Source organism: Cygnus olor, unplaced genomic scaffold (genome assembly GCF_009769625.2).
Source record: "Cygnus olor isolate bCygOlo1 unplaced genomic scaffold, bCygOlo1.pri.v2 scaffold_78_ctg1, whole genome shotgun sequence".
Taxonomy (NCBI): domain Eukaryota; kingdom Metazoa; phylum Chordata; class Aves; order Anseriformes; family Anatidae; genus Cygnus; species Cygnus olor.
In genome coordinates this window covers 129,681-149,073 of record NW_024429178.1, presented here as the reverse complement: position 1 = coordinate 149,073, position 19,393 = coordinate 129,681, and the positions used below count along the sequence as shown (strand labels likewise).

At 52.4% G+C, this 19,393-nt stretch overlaps 3 protein-coding genes across 3 annotated transcripts; 1 reads left to right on the top strand and 2 right to left on the bottom strand.

The window, feature by feature from the left end:
* Positions 1–551: 551 nt before the first annotated feature.
* Positions 552–1,492, bottom strand: LOC121063389 (olfactory receptor 14C36-like). Its single transcript, XM_040543812.1, has one exon. It carries the CDS (start codon positions 1,490–1,492, stop codon positions 560–562), a length of 933 nt encoding a protein of 310 aa, XP_040399746.1. The 3' UTR covers positions 552–559.
* Positions 1,493–10,006: 8,514 nt separating this feature from the next.
* LOC121063407 (olfactory receptor 14C36-like) lies at positions 10,007–10,942 on the top strand. Its single transcript, XM_040543829.1, has one exon. The coding sequence runs from the start codon at positions 10,007–10,009 to the stop codon at positions 10,940–10,942; it is 936 nt and encodes a 311-aa protein (XP_040399763.1).
* Positions 10,943–15,945: 5,003 nt separating this feature from the next.
* Positions 15,946–16,878, bottom strand: LOC121063388 (olfactory receptor 14C36-like). Its single transcript, XM_040543811.1, has one exon. It carries the CDS (start codon positions 16,876–16,878, stop codon positions 15,946–15,948), a length of 933 nt encoding a protein of 310 aa, XP_040399745.1.
* Between the last annotated feature and the right edge of the window lie 2,515 nt (positions 16,879–19,393).

Below are 19,393 nucleotides of genomic sequence, written 5' to 3'. Positions count from 1 at the left end.
CTGAGCATCGTTACTGTGATGCCCTTGGAGTGGTCCTCAGAGCTACAGGAGCAACCTCGGACCTGGGGCCTGGTGACAGCCCTCTGCTGCAGAGAACAGACCCAACCACAGGGGCTGGACCATTCAGATGCCCCAGTGCCATGAAACTGGCTTTTTTCCTGCTCAGGTCTGCTGCTCCCTCACACACATCCAGGCCTGTGGCTCATCTCCCTGTGGAGGAGGAGGAGGCAAAGCGCTGCTGGTGCGCGAGTAAGGGAGAAATACTCCACCTGTGGGAGGGCAGGGCTGGCGGGGAGGTGGCACAGGACAGGCACTGGCCTCTTTCTCCTATTCCCCACCCAGGGAGCCTTGAGACCCCAGGTCAGTGTCCGTACTGCCCACAGGTGCCTGCAGCCCTGTATCCTCAGGATCCATCTTCTCTCCTTCTGTACGTAACATTTTTACTTTGTTTCTCACAGTTTGGGGCCAGCATTGGTGGACCTGGTACCTGGCACTGCAAGGCTGTGTCTCACACCATGATTTTTGGTGAGTTTTTCCCATTGCAGCAGCAGAGCAGCAGCTAATTGCTTCTGGAAGACAACAGAAACAGCTTCTTCAGTGCATGCTTGAGCTCCTGGTTCCTCATGCTGTAGATAAGGGGGTTCAGTGCTGGAGGCACCACTGAGTACAGAACTGCCACCACAAAGTCCAGGTATAGGGATGAGATGGAGGGGGGCTTCAGGCAGGCAACCATGGCAGTGCTGACAAACAGGGAGACCACGGCCAGGTGCGGGAGGCACGTGGAAAAGGCTTTGTGCAGGCCCTGCTCAGAGGGGATCTTCAGCACGGCCCTGAAGATCTGCACATAGGACAGCACAATGAAAAGAAAGCAGCCAGCACCTAAACAAAAGCTAAATGCAATAAACCCAACCTCCCTGAGGTAGGCATCTGAGCAGGAGAGCTTGAGGATGTGGGGGATTTCACAGAAGAACTGGTCCACGGCATTGCCTTGGCAGAGGGGCAGGGAAAATGTAGTGGCCGTGTGCAGGACAGCATTGAGAAAGCCACTGCCCCAGGCAGCTGCTGCCATCTGGGCACAAGCTCTGCTGCCCACGAGGCTCCCGTAGTGCAGGGGCTTGCAGATGGCAACGTAGCGGTCGTAGGCCATGACAGTGAGAAGAGAATACTCTGCTCCAACAAAGAAGACAGAAAAGAAGACCTGTGCAGCACATCCTTCATAGGAGATGACCCTGGTGTCCCAGAGGGCATTGGCCATGGCTTTGGGCAGAGTGGTGGAGATGCAGCCCAGGTCGAGGAGGGCAAGGTTGAGGAGGAAGAAGTACATGGGGGTGTGGAGGCGGTGGTGGCAGGCTACGGCGGTGAGGATGAGGCCGTTGCCCAGGAGGGCAGCCAGGTAGATGCCCAGGAAGAGCCCGAAGTGCAGGAGCTGCAGCTCGCGCGTGTCTGCGAATGGCAGCAGGAGGAACTCGCTCACAGAGCTGCTGTTGGACATTTCCTGGCTTTGGTCATGGACACTGCCAAATGACAAAAAAAAAAAAAAAAAAAAAAAGAGAGCATTATGTGTAAAGTCTGTGAGCAAAATTCAATTAATTCCCAAGTAAAGCAATACATTCCCTTTTTCCAAGAGGACCTCTGTCTATTTCCCTGTCTGGAGCCCTGCTCTGTGCTGGCTGAGTGTCCTGTACACAGCAGATGCCTCTGCCCAGCAGCTCCCAATGGGCCACCTCTGCTCCAGAGCAGTGGTACACAGAGGTGCCAACAGAGCCATGTGCTTGGAGGAGGGTTCCAGGGAAGGGGATCCTTCTGTTGAGTGAGGGGTGTTTGGCTGTGTGACTCTGTGTGCGTCTTCCCTGTTCAATACCCAGGAGACAAAACCAGCTCACAGACCACCGGCGTCTGGCCGGAGAGAGCAGGGAGCATCTCCTCCTGCCTCACCCTCCGTGCAAAGGACTCCCTCTCAGAATCAGGCACCAGCAGCTGCCACGCTGGGCAAGGGAGAGAAGCAGGCATGGGCAGGCAGGGCGGACCCAACGCGGTGCCGAGGCTGCGGTGTCGGTGAGGTAGAGCCTGTCCTCACACCCCTGTGCCATCTGCCCGGCACAGCCAGCAGAGGGAAAAGAGCTCTGGAGTGCAAGAAGCCTTTGGAATGTGCTCCTTGTCCTAGGGTAGGAATTTGGGGGTAAGACCCCTGTGGAGCCAGGAGCTGGACTCGCTGATCCTTGTGGGTCCCTTCCAACTCGGGATATTCTATGATTCTGTGATTCTGTGCCTGCTTCCGTGGAGGAAGGTGGAGGGGGCCTGCAGCAAATGTGTCTACTTCCACTGAGATTTAGGGTTCAGACACCCCATATTCTCACCTCCCCCAGATTATAAATGCCATGACAGAAGCTGTGAGGGGAAGAGGAGACCGGGGCTGCTGCAAGGAAGGCGCCTGCATTGCAGGGGATGGCAGGGAAGGAGCAGCTCCCTCTCACCGCCTGCCCATGTCCCTGCTGCCTGCAGCTGTCCCTGCCAGCAGCTCTTTCTCTGTCACCACGTCTCCTCCCGTCCATGCTCACAGACCCCCATCCCACCCGCTGTGTGCCCAGCTCTGCCCTGCAGACACCTCCCGGGGATGGGGACAGCTCTGGGGACATCTCCCTGTCTGCAGGTCCTAAAGACCAGCTCAGAAAAGCCCTGGTGCAGTCTGTAAGCAGGGAGAAGGGAAGGGATATTCTCAGGTTCCTCACTAACCTCTTTATGTCTCTGTTCAATGCAATAGGAAGCTCCATCACCTGTGCAATCCCTACAACTCAGTTAACACAGAGCCTGCCCCAGAATCAGAGCAGGAAAAGGCAGGCAGAGACTGCAGAAAGTGCCTTGTCTTTGCAGGCAGCCCCTGCCCTCCCCTTCCTCTGACCAAGGCTGCCCTGCAGCACCTTCTCCTCCACACCGCAAAAGCCACGAGAGACATCCTGGCAGCTCCTGGCCAGACAGAGATGTCCCGGACCCAGGAGCCCCTTCCAGGAACCTCCCCTGCACTGTCCTGCAGCCAGAGACTTACCGTGTGCAGGGCTGTGAAGGTTTCTCCTGCACTGAGCTCTCGTCTGCCCGCACCCTCCAGGCTGCCTGGAATCCCTTTCTGCCTGGGTGCGTGCGGCCAGAGCCCCCAGCCCTGCTGCGCTGTGCAGAGGAGCTGCTCCTGGCCAGAGCTGTCTCTCTGCACCACGGCCCTCTTGCCAGGAGCTCTCTCTGTCCCAGGAGCCCGGCCCAGCTCAGCACCAGACGCCCAGACCAAGGCATTGCAATCCCCCCTCGGGGGGCTTTGGGGAGGAGCCCACGATCCTCAGGCACTGAGAGAAAATTGAAGACATCTCTCCAGAAGTCCAAGTCAGAGGCAAGTTTCCTGCAGTGTCCCCCTGAGGGCCAGCACTGACACAGCCTCCCTTGGAGCTCGTTAGAGCAGAGCATTGGAGGCAGTGAGGACAAGGAGACAAAGGCAGTGTGAAGGTGACCCTGATGTCACTTTTCCAATCTGGATGTGTTTCACCAAGCACAAGGACCAGACCTTGTCCCCTGGCACCAAGGAAGGGAGATCTGTTCCTGTCACACACTGCTCAGGGCTCTTCCTGGGGCAGGAGGAGATGGGGATGTGCATGGCCAAGTGTAGGAGAATGGTCCGAGCCCTGCCTGGTTCATGGGTGGTGGTGAGGAGGCAATGAGGCCCTGGTGCTTTACCGATAAGCTGTCTCCTCCTAGGCCTCAGTGGCAGAGACAACAGCCAGAGCCATGGACACAAAGACCTGGGTCCTGTTGGGACTTTCAGCCTTGTCAGAGGCCTCTGTCCTCTCCACACCAGGCTGTTCAAAGGACTCCCAAACCTGCACCTCTTTCCCTGCTGGCTGCAAGCCCTTTTCTGTGTGATCTCACACCGGATCTGAGCTGAGTCTGATAACTCAGATCTTCTTGGTGGCCATGCTCCTCATAAGGCAGCTCTGTAGGAAGCTGGCCTGGTTCCTGGTGAGCAGCACCACTGCTCGTATGGCATCCCTCGTGGTGCCCAGGCCCTCCTTCTCCCTCAGCAGGGTCCCAGTCTGCCCTGATGGGTGGGGTTCCTCTTCCTCTGGTGCAGGACTGGGCTCTTCTCCTCGTAAATGTCAAGATGTTCCTTTAGGCCAAATCCTGTAGTTTCTCAAGGTTCCCCTGGACAGAAGCTCCATTCTGTCAGCTGTTAATGTCTGCACGCAGATGGCTCACCCTGATTGTGATCATCCAGGGAACTACAGGCCTGTCAGTGTGACCTCTGTGCCAGGGAAACTCATGGAGCAGATTATCTTGAGTACCATCACGCAACACTTCCAGGACAACCAGGTGATCAGGCCCAGTCAGCATGAGTTTACCAAAGCAGGCCCTGCTTGACAAGTCAGATCTCAATCTATGACAAGGTGATGTGCTCAGTGGACAAGGGAAAGGCTGTTGGCTACCTAGGCTTCAATAAGGTTTTTGAAACCACTTCCCACAGCATTCTCCTGGAGAAACTCGAGGCCTGGATGGACGTACGCTTCATTGGGTTGAAAAGTGGCTGAGTCTCCAAGTCCAAAGCGCTGTGGTGAATGGAGCCAAAGGCAACTGGAGGCCAGTCACTAGTGGTGTCCCCCAGGGCCCAGTACTGGGGCCAGTTCTCTTCAATATCTTGACAGTGGCTGGACAAGGGGATAGAGTGCACCCTCTGTAAGTTTGCAGGTGACACCAAGTTCAGAAAGAGGGTTGATCTGCTCGAGGGTAGGAGGGCTCTGCAGAGGGATCTGGATAGGCTGCACCCATGGGCTGAGGCCAACTGCATGAAGTTCAACAAGGCCAAGTGCTGGGTCCTGCTCTTGGGGAACAACAACCCCACCCATACAGGGAGAAGAGAAGCTGGACAACTGCCTGGTGATAAGGGCCCTGGGGATAGTGGTAGATAGTTAGCCGAGGATGAGCCAGCAGTGTGCTCAGGTAGCCAAGAAGGCCAACAGAATCCTGGCTTGTACCAGAAATACGGTCAGCAGGATGAGGGATATGATTGTCCCTCTGTAACTCAGACCTGGTGAGGCCAAACAACAAGTTCAGCTCTGGGGCCCCCTGTGTAAGGACACAGATCTATTAGAATGAGTCCAGAGGAGGGCCACGAGGATGACCAAGGGGCTGGAGCACCTCTCCTCTGAAGACAGGCTGAGGGAGTTGGGGTTGTTCAGCCTGGAGAAGAGAAGGCTCCGGGGAGACCTTACAGTGGCCTTCCAGTACCTAAAGGTGGCTGTAGGAAAGCTGGGGAGGGACTCTTCATCAAAGAGAGTAGCGATAGGACTAGGGGTAATGGTTTAAACTGAGAGAGGGTAGATTCAGATTAGACATTAGAAAGAAGTCCTTTCCTCAGAGGGTGGTGAGGAACAGGCTGCCCAGAGAAGTTGTGGATGCCCCATCTCTGGAGGTGTTCAAGGCCAGGTTGGATGGGGCTTTGAGCAACCTGGTCTAGTGGAAGGTGTCCCTGCCCAGGGCAGGGGAGTTGGAATTCTGTGATCTTTAAGGTCCTTTCATACCCAAACTGTTCTGTAATTCTGTAAATATGAAACACAGCACCATACCAGCTACTAGGAAGAGAAATTAAAACCATTGCAGCCAAAACTAGGACAGTATTCACTGCTTATTCCATACCATGTCTGTCATGCTCAGGTCCAGCACTTCCCAATTAATCACCACCACCTGTCTTTTCTGTCTTTTGATATGCACACAAAAAGGTCATCTCCTTAGTCTATTTGTGTCTATAATAATAATAATAAAAATATATTCTATTATTATGTTGTTGTTATTATTCTTATTATTATTTCCTTTGTCTTATGAATCTGCTTTTATATCAACCCATAAACTTTTATTTTTTATTTTTTTTCCTCCCAGTTCTCTCCTCCATTGCATTGCATGAATAGCTTTGTAGTGCTGAGCTGCCTGCCGGGTCAAACCACAGCACGTCTTGTTGGTGCCTAGCGTGGAGCACAAAGGTTGAGATGACAGATCTGACCGGAGCGTTTTAAAAGTAAGTTGTTCTAAGCATTAGATCAATTTAACAGTTGCTGATCACAATGTCGATCTTTTTGATCTGGGGTCTGTTGTGCTTGTTTTCAGAATTGTGTTGTATAGCACATTGCTAACTGTCTGTCTTCCATGTCATGCTGTTCATCATTTCTGGGGGCAGGTTTAAGGTTAGTCTTTTGCTGTATTGGATAACACTGACTTCTGATAGGATAAAATTATTGTCCCCTCAATACCTCAGGAATCACCTCTTCATTTCTTAAAAATTATTTAGAATTACGCTCTTTTATACTCTTTGCCTTTTCTCCTCGGGGAGGAAATGTATGCAGGGCGGGTGGTGATGGTGGGTGGAACTGGGATGGACAGTGGGGAATGCTTTTCACTACTTCTTCCCTCTCCCTTTCTCCTGCACCTCCCCCTTCTCCTCCAGGACAGGCATATAGCCTGTCCAAAGCCACTCCAAACATTGCAACAAGCATTGCAGGCACTCCAGCTCCTGAGGTGCACCCAAAGTTAAACCGACCCGTGACAGGCCCTCGAGCCACTCCAAAATCTTCAATAGGCCCTGCAGCCACTCCAACTGCTCTGAAAGGCCCTGCAGCCAGAACAACTCCTGTGATGGGCCCTGCAGCCACTCCAGCCCCTGTGATAGACCCCATGTCTGGGGCAGAGAACCAGCCTGTGCCACTATCGCTTGCCTCTTTATGCAAGAGAAAACAATGGGTGTGAAAGTCAGTTTTTCTTTAGAAGGGAAAGAAACTCCTACACAGACAAGAAAGGAGGGAGAAGAAGATAAGGCAGGTTTCTCCAAAGTTGGGCCATCATGGAAGCAGTAGGACAAAGAAGAAGAGATCAGCATCTGAGAAGCATCAGAAACCAACTGGTCCCTATCCCAGTGTTAGCTAGGAGATATGGGAAAAGATTTCAGCCATCATCTTGGTGAGCACATTGTCACCTGGCTGCTCCAGTGCTGGGAGAACAGGGCCAATAGCCTGGAATTAGAGGGCAGGGAAGCCAAGCAGCAGGATTTTGATTGACAAAGCCATTGGAAAAGGACACAAGGAACTTAATCCTGTCATGCTTGAATGAAAGGTATTCCTTCAGGAAAGATCTTGTATGTCAACCAGGAAAATGGACCAAGATGGAGAGGGGTATCCGGTACCTGAGGGAATTAGCCATGTTGGAGGTGATTGATAGTAACCTAGACAACAAACAGCTATCCAAAGATCCGGATGAAGTCAAGTGCACACGACCCATGTGGCAGACGTTTGTACAGAGTGCACCGTCTTCATATGCCAACTCACTGGCAGTAATGACCTGGAAAGACCAAGAGGAACCCACATGGATGAATCAGCTAGCCAACTCTGGCATTACAAAGAAAGTCTCTCTTCTTCCCTATGAGCCTGTGTCTCGTCTACGGAGAAACTTCCTCATGAGTTCCAACAACTACAAGAGGATACATCTTCCTCCCCACCTGCACGAACCAATAGTTGAGCTATCAGGTGTAAGTACCCATCTGCCCAAGAAAGTTGATATAGTGCGTGCATGCTACGTGGTTAAAACCCTGTGGTTTTAACTGTGTGACCATGAAGAGGCCATGAGAAAATGGGATGCAAAAATCTACCTCCATCCTAGAGGCAGGGATACATGAAGTGCAAGTGGCCAGGTTCAGGGGGACCCCTGCTTGGGGAAAGGCTGGGCATCGGTCAGTCTGTGATGAGCAATTGCATTCTGCATCACTTGCATTATACATGTAAGAATAATAATAATAAAATGTGTTATTCTTTATTATTAGTGTTACTGTTATTCTTCTATCTTTATTTTCTCTCTTTTTAAACTGTCTATATTTCAACAAATAAGCTTTTGAGTGGTGGGTGTGAGCTAACAGATCTGTATTGCTTCGGTGCCTGACAGGTTAAAGCACAACATGTTTGACAACAACAGTCCAACAGCACAAATCACACTTGTAAAAGTCATCTCTCCTGTGTTCAGAGAAGGGCACTCGGTGATGACTTCAGTCTGCTTCAGACACCACAGCCCAGCAGAGACCCTGCTGCCTTTGGGAGCTGTCAGCCCTGAGGCCCCTGGGGACACCTCGAGGGAGCCCAATGGCACAGAGCAAGCGATGCCATGGTCGGGTGCTGTGCTGCTGAGCTGGGCCGGGCTCCTGGGACAGAGAGAGCTCCTGGCAAGAGGGCCGTGGTGCAGAGAGACAACTCTGCCCAGGAGCAGCTCCTCTGCACAGCGCAGCAGGGCTGGGGGCTCTGACCGCAGGTGGCACGGGGAGAGGAGAGAAGGAGAGAGGACTTGGAGGCAGTGAGGAGCGCAGCAACAGAGGGCAGCGTGTGGCAGGACAGATCTGCAGGCTCTTGGCACCGTGAGTCTCTGGTAGCAAGGCCATGCAGGTGGGGTTGCCAGAGGGGTCTACAGCTGGCACATCCGATGGCTGATAGCATCTGTCGGGATGGGTCTCTCTGTTTCTCCAGCGAGGAGTAGAAGATGCTTTAGAGAATGGCATTTATGGTTGGATGTTTCAAGAGAAAGACCAAGGCAGGGGCTACCTGAAATGCAAGCCTTTTTCTGTAGGCTGTGCTTTCTGATTCCTGCAGTGGAGGGGAGGCAGGTTTCAGGGTAATGGATTGTCAGGATTGTACAGGAGACTGAGACTCCTGGAGCATTGCAGTGAGGGACCAATGTGTCATCAATGAACTTCATAAAGTCCCTTCCCAAACCTCAGCCCACGGACTGCACCAACACCATAATTGTGGTCCTCTCAGGTTTTATCCTAGCTGATCTTTAGCAGCTACCAACCCTGCAATGCCCAGTACCCTGCCTTTGGGAGGTCTCTGCAGGCTTGAGGTGAGCACAGATCTTTTGCAATGAGCAGGAGCTGCCTCCTCTGCAGGCAGAGCTGCAGCACAGGAGGGTCTGCTGAGTGTCCGTCTGTCCCTCCCTGGCCTTGCCTCCCCTGGCAGCAGCACGCTGCCATTCCTCCTGGCTTCTGCACCTGGCCGTGCTGCTGCTGGTCTTGTTCCCAGGCTGCCTGGGGATGGGGATTTCACCTGCCCATGGAGTGAGCCGTCGAGGTGCTTGGGGGAAGGGGAGTATGGGGACAGGGTGAGGGGTCTGGAGATGGGCACTTGGAGCCTGGATTCCTCTACTCCCAGCAGTGTCCAGGTTTTTTAGGCACAGGAACAAACACCACAGGGAAGTGTTCACAGCACTGAGGCTGCCACCATTTAAGAAATATTTGGGCAACACCCTCAAGCATGTGGACCAATTTTTGGGTGCTTATATACACATTCAGGGGTGGGATTTGATGATCCTTGTGGAACCCTTCCAAGTCAGGATATTCTATGATTCTATGACTCTATGAACCTCTGAGTGCAATTGTCGTGCATCTCAGGTGGATGCCAGTACAGGGCAGCTGTGACCAGCTGTGATGGACAGACTGGCTGGCCTCTCTAAAGAACACTCTGCATTAAAGGGACGGTCCCTTTGCCTCTGACGATCCACAGGTTTTCTCCTGGAGTGCAGCAGAAATGCCCAGGATTTCTGCCTTAGAAAATGTCCTCAGCATTGGGGTGGGCAGCTAGACAAAAAAATACAAAAATAAATCCCCACAGCCATGCTCTGCAAATGGGTGAATTGTGAGCAACAATATGGAAAAGCTCTTTATTAGCAGGTGACTTGAATCTGAAATGAGCCAATGTTCCTCTTAACCTCTTGCTGTTGGGCAGGACTGCCTCATGTGTTGCTCACAGCAGAATCCCCTATTCACTGGGATATCCTCAGGCAGCGTTAGTAAGACCTCCTGAAAGGCACCTGCCAACTGTAATCCTGAAAGAGGACAGTCATTACATTGGATTAATTGAGACACAGAAAAAGATTTTCTCATAAAAGTTTTGGGCTTTATTAATGTTTTTTTCCCCCTGGGACAGAAACCCATGCCAAGAACCACCAAATGCCCAACAGCAGCTCCATCACTGAGTTCCTCCTGCTGGCATTCGCAGACACGCGCGAGCTGCAGCTCCTGCACTTCGCGCTCTTCCTGGGCATCTACCTGGCTGCCCTCCTGGGCAACGGCCTCATCCTCACTGCCGTAGCCTGCCACCACCGCCTCCACACCCCCATGTACTTCTTCCTCCTCAACCTCGCCCTCCTCGACCTGGGCTGCATCTCCACCACTCTCCCCAAAGCCATGGCCAATGCCCTCTGGGACACCAGGGCCATCTCCTATCAAGGGTGTGCCGCACAGGTCTTTCTCTTTGCCTTCTTGGTAGGAGCAGAGTATTCCCTTCTCACCATCATGGCCTACGACCGCTACGTTGCCATCTGCAAACCCCTGCACTATGGGAGCCTCGTGGGCAGCAGAGCTTGTGCCCAGATGGCAGCAGCTGCCTGGGGCAGTGGCTTTCTCAATGCTGTCCTGCACACGGCCACGACATTTTCCCTGCCCCTCTGCCAAGGCAATGCTGTGGACCAGTTCTTCTGTGAAATCCCCCACATCCTCAAGCTCTCTTGCTCAGACACCTACCTCAGGGAAGTTGGGGCACTTGCCATTACTCTTTCTTTAGTATTTGTTTGTTTTATTTACATTGTGCTGTCCTACGTGCAGATTTTCAGGGCGGTGCTGAGGATGCCCTGTGAGCAGGGCCGGCACAAAGCCTTTTCCACGTGCCTCCCTCACATGGCTGTGGTCTCCCTTTTTGTCAGCACTGCCATGGTTGCCTACCTGAAGCCCCCCTCCATCTCCTCCCCATCCCTGGACCTGGTATTTGCATTTTTGTACTCAGTGGTGCCTCCAGCAGTGAACCCCCTCATCTACAGCATGAGGAACCAGGAACTGAGAAATGCGCTAAGGAAATTACTTTCATACATATTTCTGAAGCATCAATAATATGCTCACCATCCTAACAGTACTAAGAGAATTCCTCACAAAATGTTTTCTGAACTTGTTAAGTCTTATTTTTTAAAATGTGTGATAATATTATTTTAATTTAAGGAAATTTCTTCTCATCCTTCTACCTGTTAATTTTTATTTTTACCCAGTCATCTCCTGTACTTTAAGAACCAAACTTCGTGTGTAGATAAAGACAATAAAGAAGCCATGAGATATTCTAAGCTCTCAGATCCCATCTCATTCTCTGAACAGAGAAGGGACTCAGGGCCAAAAGCCCAGCTGTCACATTTAGGAACAGCCCTGGTGGCCCTTGGGGCTGCGCATCACTGCTCAGTGGGGCAATGTGGAGCTTCACGGACCGGAATCTGGAGCTGCTCTGTGCCTGGGCCAGGCCTCTTGTGCTGGTGCGGGGAGCGGGGCTGGCCCTTGGGGACACAGGCACTCTGGGCTGGGGATCTCCCAGGCAGGAGACCAGGGCTCCTGCAGCTTCACGGCCCTCCATCTCCTGAGCCGTGGCTGGCCCCAGCCCGGGGGCTGCTGGGGACGCCCAGAGCCGCCTTTGTCCCAGCAGCTGCGGTGCCTTGCGAGGGGCTGGGGCTGTGGTGACAATGTCCAGAGCCCTGCAGCAGTCTGCGGTGGGCACTGCCCTGGGGCCAGCCCAGGCTGGGCTGCTGGGCTGGGGAGAGGTCCGGGAGGTGGGGAGAGGTGGGCAGGGGCTGGGCTGGGCTGGGCAGTGCCCGGCAGAGGGCACCAGCAGCGTCAGGGAGCAGTGGCAGCATGCAGGGGAGGGCTCCCAGCAGGGCTTGGTGCTGCAGAACCAGGGCTGGGGAAGGGAGCCCAGAGCTGCAGGGGCAGGGGACAGGAGGCCGCTCTGGGCCCTTGCTGGCCCAGGCAGAGCAGGAAGGGGGCCCAGGGCATTCGTCCCCTCACCGCAGCCTGCCAGGTCCAGCACAAAACTCACGGAGCGTCCAGGGCAAGGCTCTGCTCCATGGTGCACAGGGAGAGGGCAAAGCCTCTCTGAAGAAGAGGCTGAAACTGAAAAAGATCCCTCCGCTGCCCCGTGGTGTGACAGAGCCAGGGTGGGACAGGTTACCTTTATTTGATGTAGTTCTTGTGTAATTTGCATTGGTGATGGCACAAAAAGACAGTTCCTTCACTAGGGATGTACATCCTTCTTCATGTTAGGACGCAACTCAACGTCCTTCACTCTGCTTTATCTCACAGATGAACTGGATTAGGTCTCCTTCATCATTCTGAGGCACAGTGCAATACTTTTTCCCTTCTGCTACTCCAGCACAATATGTGTGACTTTCCCTTACTCTGTGCATTGACCTGATGGATCATTTCACATTTTTCACTTTCATATCCCTAGTAGGAAGGGGACGATTCCCCAAAGTGGGGCAAGCTGATGGGTTCTGGCTCAGCCATTTGAAGCATGCTATACTTGAGTCTTTCAGCCTGAATTTGCTAAAGATGACCCAGGAAGGTAAACAGATGTTCAAGTGTCTCGTAGGAATAAGGGAAAGTATCTCAGGTTCCCAATGGCCACTTCAAATCTAAGTCAATCCCATGAATGCACTGAAGAAGGGGTTTGTCTTTGAAGGGGTTTCCTGGGCTGGGCTGGGCTGCAGTTACAGGGACAAAGACCACTGCTGGCAGTGGAGGTGCCCTGGGAACTCCACCTGGCTCCACCTGACTTTCCCAAAGGGCTCCGGTCTCCTGCAGGTCTTCTCTGACATCTGCTGGTCCAGGGAAGTGCCTCAAACACAGCGGGGCCACAGGAGGTTTTCCCTGGTTATGCTTACGGTCAGACAGCAAAGTTCTGCCTGAATACACAGTAATTTTTTAGTACTTAACTAATAAAGTATCTACTCATCAGCTCAAATGATTCAATCCCTTCTGTTAAATGTCTCACGTGAGTGATAATTTCTATCATGAAGAAATGTGAATTTCCTTCATCTGTATTAATCGCAGGAGAAGAAATACTGGTGTTCACCTGTACTTGCATTGTCATCACTTTGTCTATCATTGTGTGTTCCCTCATATTCCAGGAAGAAAATCTGACTTGATTACACAGAACATGCTGAATGTCCCCTTTCCAGCTGCCTGTCTGGACCCATGCACTTCCCATGGTTCTCCTGCTTTGCCCTCCCCTTACTCTTTGATCATTCAGACCGCTCTCACCAACCCAGTTGCTGCTTTGAGTTTCAGGGAGTTCCAGCTCGCCCATCTCTCAGCAGTCTGTCTAATGGTTTCCTTAGCTAGAAACTCATCATTTATCATTGAATTAGTATGATATGTGTTAATATTAACACGATTATTTTTGATTTCCTATTAATCAGTGTAAAATAGAGCATGTACAGTCATCCTTTTGGGAAGGTAAAGTTCACTGGAGGCTAAAAAATGAGGAACTTGAAATTTGTTTGTTTATTTTCTGTTTTTTTTTTTGAAAATTGCAGCATGATTTCCTGCTGTTTGTTTTTACATAGCAAAAACCTTGCTCTTCCTACATAAGCAGGGCTTCAAAGGAGTAACCCTAGACCAATATCTATAGGAAAATGATGCTCCAAACTGAAATGGAACAAAATTCAGCCTTTAAAATGAGGAGAGATTTTTATTATGTGCTCTTTGAAATCTTCCCCTTTAACTACACCATGAAAGCTCTCCAATTAGCTGAACAAGTCTAGAAGACGTGAAGAAGATTATGGGAGAGATATGTCTGCTTGGGACAATCTGCATTTTAATGAGTTCCGTGGTGTATTTTGGTGCTCAGTCTATGAAGCTCAGGTACTGAAAGGAGAATGATGTAGCTGCTTGAGAAGGTAAAGTCAGAAGGAAAAGTTGAAGTGACTTGGAGTATTAATGGGCCCCACTGAGGGCTGTTACTAACAACGCCTCCCCAGGGACTTGTTAGGGCAGATAATTGGAGGCCATGATTGCAGACAGGCAAAGCGCTGTGCTGAGAAAAGTCTTGGTTGGTTTTGGTGAAGCAGAAGGGCCAAGGCCTGACCCCAGCCACTGGGAGGGGAGATCCTGCACCCCCACATCTGGCTCAGGGCTCTTCTTGGGGTCTGTATGATGTGGTGGGCAGTGTGATGCCACGAGAAGAACTTCATTATGACACCTCCCCAACCCTGCACAGGGTATCAAGGAAGCAGTGAGGCCCCATTGCAATGACTATATCTCGTCTCCTCAGAAGCTCTAGTCAAAGGGACAAAAACGTCAGGGCTGTTGGGGCCTTCCCTTCTTGCCAGCACCGTCTGCCTTCTCCTCTGCAGGCTTTCCTATGCTGTCCCACTCTTTGCCCTATTTCCTTGAAGTTTGCAGACACCCATCTCTGTCCACCACCTTGCTCTCATCCCAGCATTTCCACCATTTCACCCATGTCTCATCAACCCTCATCAGCTGTTCCTTGAAACACAAAGCATGGTGTGATCATAGACTCTCTTTCGGTGACCTGTGTCACTACAGCATGACCCTTTGAGGGACATTTCTTCCTCCTCATGGCCAGTGCCAACCTTCCAAGGTGTACTTTGTGGCAGTTTCTCTCCTGCTCTTTCCTACTAGCAAAGAAAGCTCCATCAGGGTGGAAACCACTCCTGAAGTAGGCATCCCAACGCATCAGGCTCCTTGCGGCCGGTCAGCCAAGCACACAGAAGTCACCTCACCAGCATCTCCCAAGCCCTGGGCCTGCTGCTGGCCTAGCAGGGCCACTGGCAGATGTCAGCCCCAAAGTGCCGATCCCAGGGAGAAGCCAAGGGTGACGTGCCACCTACAGACAGAAGGGACCTCACAGTCCCTTTCCGTGACACGTTCCTGCTGCTGCCCTATCAGCTGCAGAGACAGAATTGACCTCACAGTCACTGCCCCAGTCACATTCCTCCTGCTGGGGCAGGAGATCCTAAGGCAGAGCTGACCTCTCTAGTCTCTTTGGGACTAGGGCTCACTTTTCTGGGTTAGAAATTTATCAAATGTGTTGGTCTGCTTAGGGTGTCAGGTCTTTGGTTAGGTTATTGGCAAGTTTTGTGGAATAGTTTTTTGTTCTACGTCTGCCTAGAAGTCTAAGTTTAATAGAGGATTTTAATGCTAGTGTTGAAGACAGGGATTAGAGTGAGCACAAGAGTAAAGGCAAGGGAATGGGCTATGGGCTGAGTTTTGCTTCATGGAATACTTTGAGCTCAAGCATTAGACTAGTGGATTCCTGTCAGGGTGCTGGAGTAGCATTTAGGTTTAGGGATTTAGGTTACTCTTATTGTTACTCTTATTGTTATTGTAGGAATTTAGGTTACTCTTATTAGCCAATAAAAATGGGTAACAGCCTTACATCATTATTTCAATTCAGTGTTAAAGCAGCATCAACATTACCTGAAGCCTCTTACCTCTACAAAATCATTGTAAAGGTTCGCTCATCCTTCCCCCTCCCTCTCTAGGATGGGGGGAGAGAATTAGAAAGAAATGAAAACTTGTAGGTTTAGATAAATAGAAAGGGTTTATTACGACAGCAAAGAAATGAAAATAATAATAATAATAATAATGCTACAAACAAGTGATGCACAATGCAATTGATCACCACCCGTTGACCGATGCCCAGCTTATCCCCGAGCAGCCGGTCCCCCCCCCTACCCCGGCTAGCTCCCCCCATATTAATTGTTCAGCATGATGCCAGATGGTATGGAATACCCCTGTGGCCAGCTTGGGTCAGCTGTCCTGGGTCTGTCACCTCTCAGCTCCTGCTGCACCCGCAGCCTGCCCGCTGGCAGGACAGAGCGAGAAGCTGAAAAGTCCTTGGCTTGGTGTAAGCACTGCTCTGCAACAATTAAAACATCAGCATGTTATCAGCGCTCTTCTCATCCTAATCCAAAACACAGCACCCTGCCAGCTACTAGGAGGAAAATTAACTCTGTCCTAACTGAAACCAGGACAAATGCGACACCTAAGGGTCACAAGTTGCCTGAGATTAACTTGACTTAAACTAGAAAAGAGAGATAGACAGTTTCTTACTAAGTAAATACTACAACAAGAATCAGTTTCTTCAGTGTGGCTTTCAGCTCCTGGTTCCTCATGCTGTAGATGAGGGGGTTCACTGTTGGAGGCACCACTGAGTACAGAACTGCCACCATCAAGTCCAAGGATGGGGAGGAGATGGAAGGGGGCTTCAGGTTGGCAAATATGGCAGTGCTGACAAACAGGGAGACCACGGCCAGGTGAGGGAGGCACGTGGAAAAGGCTTTGTGCCGGCCCTGCTCAGAGGGCATCCTCAGCACGGCCCTGAAGATCTGCACATAGGACAGCACAATGAAAACAAAGCAACCAAATGCTAAACATGCACTAACCACCAGAAGTCTAACTTCCTTTAGGTAGTCTGAACTTGAGCAGGAGAGCTTGAGTATCTGGGGGATCTCACAGAAGAACTGGTCCACAGCATTGCCTTGGCAGAGGGGCAGGGAAAATGTAGTGGCCGTGTGCAGGACAGCATTGAGAAAGCCACTGCCCCAGGCAGCTGCTGCCATCTGGGCACAAGCTCTGCTGCCCACGAGGCTCCCGTAGTGCAGGGGCTTGCAGATGGCAACGTAGCGGTCATAGGCCATGACGGTGAGAAGGAAGTACTCTGCTCCAACGAAGAAGAATAAAAGGAAGACCTGTGCAGCACACCCTTGATAGGAGATGGCCCTGGTGTCCCAGAGGGCATTGGCCATGGCTTTGGGGAGAGTGGTGGAGATGGATCCCAGGTCGAGGAGGGCGAGGTTGAGGAGGAAGAAGTACATGGGGGTGTGGAGGCGGTGGTCGCAGGCTATGGCGATGAGGATGAGGCCGTTGCCCAGGAGGGCAGCCAGGTAGATGCCCAGGAAGAGCGCGAAGTGCAGGAGCTGCAGCTCCCGCGTGTCTGCGAATGCCAGCAGGAGGAACTCACTCACAGAGCTGCTGTTGGCCATTTTCTGACTCTGGACTCAGTTGTCTTTTGGAGAAGAAATGGCAGAAGAAGTTAGAACAGATTACTCTGAGGAAAACATATTGGAAGCCTTCGAGCACCCCCAGCCCAAGCCTTTCTGTTTGCAGGAGAACCTTTCTGCAGCTCTCCTGCTTGAGCTGCGGCTGGTGCTGGCTGAGAATGGCACTGGGAGCAGGGGCTGCTGTGAGCTCCAGAGGAGTCCTTCCTGCTGTGAACAGGCTGGAAGCAGGACCACAGGGGAAACTCAAGTTCAGTCCACTGATCAGGTCTATGAAATTCGCAGTGCTGTTTCAAAAAATGCATCCCAATGCAGAACAGAGCTGCAGATGCCACTGCTGAACACTCCTGTTCTCAGCTGCCCTGTGTCAGCCCTCTGTGAACTGAAGGACCGTCCCACTCAGGCCTTTTTCCTGAGAAGAAACTGGAGAGAGCTGAGAGCAGAGAAGCCCCAGTCCAAGTGCAGCTGGGCAGAATCCTCACCTTGTCTCTTGGTGTCTGAGCAGGATCTTAGGTCTTCCCTCCTAGCCAGGGCTGCAGAGGCCTCACTCCAGCTGCCCACAGACAGCCATCCAGCAGCACGGACATGGCCTTAGCATGGAGGTGTCTCCTCCTCGGGGCACCTGGATAACACAAGGATGCCACGAGAGAGCTGCGTCCTGCTGAAGAGAAGCCTGCAGACCAGGAGGATGCCCCACAGACAGAGCTGGATATTCACAAACTGGGGTGTCCCAATATCCCGTCTGCATCTCCTGCAGTTTCTGGTGGAGGCTTGGCCACTTGGCTCTTGGCTGACCAGGGGCCCCTGGCTTAGGGCACTCCGAGGGGCTTCTGCCAGACTGCCTCACCTCGCAGTGCCATCCACCAGGACTCTCAAAGCCTACTGCATTGCCCACTGCCCTCCCAGAAACAACACCCAGCAGGAGACCCTTCCAGGACGTGCAGCTGCATGGCCCTGCAGCCAGAGACTTCCCTTGTCAAGGGCTGTGCAGATTTCTCCTGCAGGCAGCTCTCAGCATCCTCCCACTACCAAGTGCCTCCAAGCCCTCTCTCCTTCTCTCCTGTCCCCATGCCAGCTGCGGTCGGAGCCCCCAGCCCTGCTGCGCTGTGCAGAGGAGCTGCTCCTGGCCAGAGCTGTCTCTCTGCACCACGGCCCTCTTGCCAGGAGCTCTCTCTGTCCCAGGAGCCCGGCCCAGCTCAGCACCAGACGCCCAGACCAAGGCATTGGAATCCTCCCTCGGGGGGCTTTGGTGAGGAGCCCACGAACCTCAGGCACTGAGAGACAATTGAAGACATCTCTCCAGAAGTCCAAGTGAGAGGCAAGTTTCCTGCAGTGTCCCCCTGAGGGCCAGCACTGACACAGCCTCCCTTGGAGCTCGTTAGAGCAGAGCATTGGAGCAGTGAGGACAGGGAGACAAAGGCAGTGTGAAGGTGACCCTGATGTGTAGGAAATCTGGATGTGTTTCATCAAGCACAAGGGCCAGGCCTTGACCCCAGGCCCTTGGAAGGGAGATCCTTTCCCTTCACACAGTGCTCAGGGCTCTTCCTGGGGCAGGAGGAGATGGGGACGTGCATGGCCAAGTGCAAGAGAATGGTCCGAGCCCTGCCTGGTTCATGGGTGGGGGCGAGGAGGCAATGAGGCCCTGGTGCTTTACCGATAAACTGTCTCCTCCTAGGCCTCAGTGGCAGAGACAACAGCCAGAGCCATGGACACAAAGACCTGGATCCTGTTGGGACTTTCAGCTTTGTCAGAGGCCTCTGTCCTCTCCACACCAGGCTGTCCTTGGGACTCCCATACCCGAACCTCTCCCTGCTGGCTGCAGACCCCTCTCCATGTTGTGTCACACTGGATCTGAGCTGAGTCTGATAACTCAGATCTTCTTGGTGGCCATGCTCCTCGTAAGGCAGCTCTGTAGGAAGCTGGCCTGGTTCCTGGTGAGCAGCACCACTGCTCGTGTGGCATCCCTCGTGGTGCCCAGGCCCTCCTCCTCCTGGGCACTGCTCACTCAGCAGGGTCCCAGTCTGCCCTGATGGGTGGGGTTCCTCTTCCACTTTTGCAGGACTGGGCTCTTCTCCTTGTAAATGTGAAGAGGTTTCTGTAGGCCAAATCCTGTAGTTTCTGAAGGTTCCCCTGGACAGAAGCTCCATTCTGTCAGCTGTTAATGTCTGTACGCAGATTGCTCACCCTGATTGTGATCATCCGGGGAACTACAGGCCTGTCAGTGTGACCTCTGTGCCAGGGAAACTCATGGAGCAGATTATCTTGAGTACCATCACGTAACACTTCCAGGACAAGCAGGTGATCAGGCCCAGTCAGCATGAGTTTACCAAAGCAGGCCCTGCTTGACAAGTCAGATCTCAATCTGTGACAAGGTGATGTGTTCAGTGGACAAGGGAAAGGCTGTGGATGTTGGCTACCTAGGCTTCAATAAGGTTTTTGAAACCACTTCCCACAGCATTCTCCCGGAGAAACTCAAGGCCTGGATGGACGTACGCTTCAT

Bases quoted from the DNA above. Each gene is read 5' to 3' on its own strand.
- LOC121063388 (XM_040543811.1), bottom strand. From the start codon at position 16,878: ATGGCCAACAGCAGCTCTGTGAGTGAGTTCCTCCTGCTGGCATTCGCA.
- LOC121063389 (XM_040543812.1), bottom strand. From the start codon at position 1,492: ATGTCCAACAGCAGCTCTGTGAGCGAGTTCCTCCTGCTGCCATTCGCA.
- LOC121063407 (XM_040543829.1), top strand. From the start codon at position 10,007: ATGCCCAACAGCAGCTCCATCACTGAGTTCCTCCTGCTGGCATTCGCA.